Source organism: Tachyglossus aculeatus, chromosome 2 (genome assembly GCF_015852505.1).
Source record: "Tachyglossus aculeatus isolate mTacAcu1 chromosome 2, mTacAcu1.pri, whole genome shotgun sequence".
In the NCBI taxonomy this organism is placed as follows: Eukaryota; Metazoa; Chordata; class Mammalia; order Monotremata; family Tachyglossidae; genus Tachyglossus; species Tachyglossus aculeatus.
In genome coordinates, this window is record NC_052067.1 from 18,115,022 (window position 1) to 18,119,544 (window position 4,523).

The 4,523-nt window shown below is 60.6% G+C and overlaps 1 protein-coding gene across 1 annotated transcript; it reads left to right on the plus strand.

The window, feature by feature from the left end:
* The first annotated feature begins 322 nt into the window (after window positions 1–322).
* EVX1 (even-skipped homeobox 1) lies at window positions 323–4,310 on the plus strand. Its single transcript, XM_038759315.1, has 3 exons — window positions 323–752; window positions 2,711–2,985; window positions 3,774–4,310. The coding sequence occupies exons 1-3, from the start codon at window positions 323–325 to the stop codon at window positions 4,308–4,310; spliced, it is 1,242 nt and encodes a 413-aa protein (XP_038615243.1).
* The last annotated feature ends 213 nt before the right edge of the window (window positions 4,311–4,523 follow it).

Below are 4,523 nucleotides of genomic sequence, written 5' to 3' on the forward strand. Positions count from 1 at the left end.
AATCAATGAGTGGCGTCACCAGTGGTACTGTAATGACGATTGCACCATTAAGGATGACAGCTTAGAAGAAGAGGGCAATGGTGATCCCTCCCAGAGCCAGTACCGCACAGCGAAGCGATCGCATCACAAGGTGACCTATCTCCCCGCTCCTCCTCGCTCTCTCCCTCTCTCTCCCCCTCTCCCCCTCTCTAGCTCGCTCTCGCTCTCTCCTTCTCGGCATCGGAGGCAAAAAAGTCTGCTGGGTTTCTGGAGATTGGGAATTCGGAGGGCTGTGGTTTTGCTTTGGGCGTTTTATCCCCCCCTTTCTGAAAAGAGATCCGGGATGGAGAACAGAAAGGATATGGTGATGTTTCTGGAAGGAGGTCAACTTGGCACTCTAGTTGGCAAGAGGGTATCTAATTTGTCAGAAGCAGTGGGGAGCCCGGCTCCTGAGCCGCAGGAGAAGATGATCCACCGGAGTTGCCTGAGCCCCCGGTCTGGCCCCTTGGCGACTCGGGAACGAGGCGAGGAGGAGGAGGAGGAGGAGGAGGAGGAAGAGGCGGCGGTGGCGGCCGGGCGGACAGGGACGGTCCCCGAGTGTCGCTCAGCGGGGTCGGCCGTGCTCGGGGCCGGCCCGCAGCCGCCCCCGGAAGCCGTCTCCGGCAAAGGACAGCAGAGCAGCTCGGACACCGAGTCGGATTTCTATGAAGAAATCGAGGTGAGCTGCACCCCGGACTGCGCCACGGGGAACACCGAGTATCAGCACAGCAAAGGTACCCGCCGCTTCCCCCCACCCCCACCCCATCTCTCTTTCCTCCTCTCCCGGCTCCCCCGGCCCCCCCCCCCCCCAGTCCATCCCTCCTCGCCACCCGACCTCCCCTCGGGACTCTCAGGTCCGTCCCAGGGCAAGGACGAAGCTGGTCTCCCATCTGGGATGGGGCATCCATGCGCCTTGGAGAAGGGCCGGGCCTCCTGCTGACGAGGGAGCCCTGCTCTCACTCCCTCTTTCTTGCCCGTTTCCCCCCCCGCTCCGGGCCGATTGTCCCTCCACCCTCCTTGGTTATTTCCCCTTCGAGAGTCCTGGGTCTCCTCCCCATCCCCTCTTGTCCCCCACCACCCCCAGGCTTGTGTGTAATTTTTCCACTGAGGCCGGGAGACAGACACCTTTCCCGGGACGAGTGTGCAAGATCAAACGATTTGGGGAAGCTGCCGAGCGGCGAGTTGTTTGTGACTTGCGGGGTGCAATGAGGCTGGATGAGCGCGGAAGCCGCCCATAAAGAACCGTAAAATCGCCGCCGACTCCGGGCTGCCCAAGGTGCAGCCGTGGGTCCTCTTTGCACGTTGGTTAGAGGTCCGAATTACCTTGTCACTTCCAGGTCTCGGTGGCGCCAGCTCGGAAATGGTCCCAATGAGAGAATGGCCTTTGGTCTCGGACACAATGAGACCCGGGTGCATTTGAAAAGCCAAGACAGCTTCCAGCCCTTCCCCCCGCCCCCGCCAGCTCAGGCCTTACATCCTACCCCTCCTCATAGCCCTCCCACTCCCGCTTCCCCACCCCCAAAAGGGAGGAGGGGAACCCCTCTTCCCCCCCATACACACACACTTTTTTCTTTTCTGCCCAGCCGAAAGTTGAGAGAGCGGTCACCAGGCCCTCAGCTAGTGCGGCGCCCGCGGGGGTTCGTGACGGCCCAGTCCCAGGGGCTCATCACCTGGAAAGGGGGGTCCCCCATGACATGATCCCAAAGCCCCGGGCCTGCTACAGAAGGAAAGATGGATCTCCTGGGTTGGGTCGCCCGCCCGCAGCTTTTGCTTTGCCATTATCTGGTCTTGGATTCTGGCAGAGGGGACAGAGAGAGAGAGAGAGAGAAGGGGGACAGAGGAAGGGGGAGACTGCTAGGGAGAGATTCAACCCTCAGGAGAGAGTTAAGGTTGGGGAGATATGAAACATCACACAAACCCACAATATACACAAAACCAGGCAGTGCAGTTGCACGCTCAGTAGGCCCACACACAGCTGTCAGATTTACGAGCCTAGAACACTCACACACATCTAGAACCCGCTTGGCCAATCCGTCCACCAATCGATCAGCTCTCCATCAATATTCGATTTGTTGAGAGCCTGCTATGTGCAGACCACTGTCCTAAGCGCATGGGGGAGTACAAAAGAATTGGTCGACTCGATTCTTGCCCTGGAAGAGATAACAATCTACCCGGGGAGACAGACACTAAAGTCAATTACAGGTAGGAGGAAGTAAAGGAGCTTTATCAGGTACATACTGAGCCGGCGGGGGTGAAGGGGCGGGGGAGTTGGTGGGGGGGGGAAGGGGCGTTGTGAGTACCTAAGTGGTGAGTCCCCAGGACAAACACTCACACGCTCACACAGACGCACACACACACACACACACACACACACACACACACACACACACACACACACACACGGCCTTGTAACTGTCCGCAGAGACAGGCCGGGGCGGTGATTTCTCCGGGGCTCACCTCTCGAAAGAATTTGACACCCCCGAGCCTCTTTCCCGGGGTTGTCGTTTCTCTCTGCTACCCCTTCCCTCCCTCCCACCCAGAATCAACCGTCCCCGGGGCCACAGTGCGGGGCGGGGGATCCGGGGTGACGGCTCTGGTTGGGGAAGGGGGCACCCCGGGGCGATTCATTCCCCTCTCCAACCTCCCCAGGGTCATGCAGTGTGTGTCTGCTTTCGACTCACTCCCTGTATAGGGCCCTGCTCGGAGGTGGTGGCGGTCAGTCCCAGCAGCGGGGGGGAGCCCCCCAAGGGCAGCGGAGGCGGCGGCGGGGGCGGTGGCGGCGGGGGAGGCGGTTCCCAGGCCTCTTTGGCCTGCAGCGCCAGCGATCAGATGCGCCGCTATCGCACCGCCTTCACCCGGGAGCAGATCGCCCGGCTGGAGAAGGAGTTCTACCGGGAAAACTACGTGTCGAGGCCCAGGAGATGCGAGCTGGCGGCCGCCTTGAACCTGCCAGAGACCACTATCAAGGTAGGCGCTGCGGGAGCCAGCTTTCAGCGAGCCCGCTATGAAAGTGAGAGGCCGAGCTTCTTCACCCAGCGCTCTCGTTTACCGTTTTCCCCGCCTGGGCCCGGCCCGGCCCCAAGGTCAAGCAGGTCAAGGGGCAGAGAGGGGAGAGGGGACTTGGGTGGGGGAGGCTGGGAACGGCAGGACAACCCACTTCCATCCAGGACGTTGTGGCTTCGGGAATAGTGTAAGCATCTCTGTCGCTACCTAGCCCTGCTCCTTCAGACAGCAGGTACCAGTGGTAGCAGCGAGAAATGTCCTGTGAAAATAACCTCCCTCAATGCTCAAGCCTCCCACACTCCACTCCCTCTGTCTTCCCCGGGTGCGGAGCAAAACTTCAGGCCTCTGCAGGACTGTGGTTCGGTCTGTGTGGAGAGGATGCCGGGAAGGCGGTTTGGGAATACATGCTTTGATGGAGAGTGAAAATCAAGCCTCAACCTAGCCCCACCACTTTACTAGGGGGGCCACCCAGGCTTTGAGCTGAACACCCCAACTTTGTTGACTCGAGCTGGAGGGGCTTTAGGTGGGGAGGATGTGTGAGCTCACCTGGGCTCCCTTCCCACCCCGACCAGAGTGAGCTCACACATCCTCCCCACCCCGATCAGGATCTCGGAGCACGGGCTCCTGGGTCACCAACGTCGGCTGGAGCCGGTTCTCCTGGGGATTGGGAGGGTCGGTGGTTGGATGGAGAGGGGAGACGTGGCTCCTGCCGTCGTTCACTCAAAGCCTCCTCTGTGCCACCTATCTCCCAGGTCTGGTTCCAGAACCGACGGATGAAGGACAAGAGGCAGCGGCTGGCCATGACCTGGCCTCACCCAGCCGACCCCGCTTTCTACACCTACATGATGAGTCACGCGGCGGCCACGGGCAACCTGCCCTACCCCTTTCCGTCCCACCTGCCCCTTCCTTACTACTCCCACATGGGCCTCGGGGCCACCTCGGCCTCGGCCGCCACCCCGTTCAGCACCCCACTGAGGCCCCTGGATACCTTTCGGGTGCTGTCCCATCCCTACCCTCGGCCCGAACTGCTGTGCGCCTTCCGCCACCCCTCCCTGTATCCGGGCCCGGGCCACGGCCTGGGGGGAGCATCAGGAACCAGCGCCTGCTCCTGCTTGGCTTGCCACACAGGCCCATCCAACGGGCTGGCTGCACAGAGACCTTCCGGTTCAGACTTTACCTGCTCCTCCACCACCAGGACGGACTCTTTCCTCACTTTTACGCCCTCGGTACTGAGCAAAGCATCTTCAGTCTCCCTGGATCAGCGGGAAGAAGTCCCTCTTACAAGATAAACGCTTCCCTCTTCCTTTCCTCCTCCTCCTCCCTCCTCCCCCCCAACTCCCAGCCTCAGGTCGTGCCAGAACTCTCCCTCCCTCTAGTCCCCGCCCCACTCCTCTCCCTACCATGTTTATTTAATTCCCTTCCGACCACAAGTGGGCACCTATGGAAAAAGGAGGGAAAAAAAAAGGACTGAAACACAGTAGGTCAAGCCTTCGGAGGACTCC

Excerpts from the sequence above, each read along its gene's own strand:
- EVX1 (XM_038759315.1), top strand. The coding sequence starts at position 323 with ATGGAGAACAGAAAGGATATGGTGATGTTTCTGGAAGGAGGTCAACTT. Across the intron at positions 753-2,710 it reads CGAGTATCAGCACAGCAAAG|GGCCCTGCTCGGAGGTGGTG; the intron begins GTACCCGCCGCT and ends CTCCCTGTATAG. Across the intron at positions 2,986-3,773 it reads TGCCAGAGACCACTATCAAG|GTCTGGTTCCAGAACCGACG; the intron begins GTAGGCGCTGCG and ends CCTATCTCCCAG.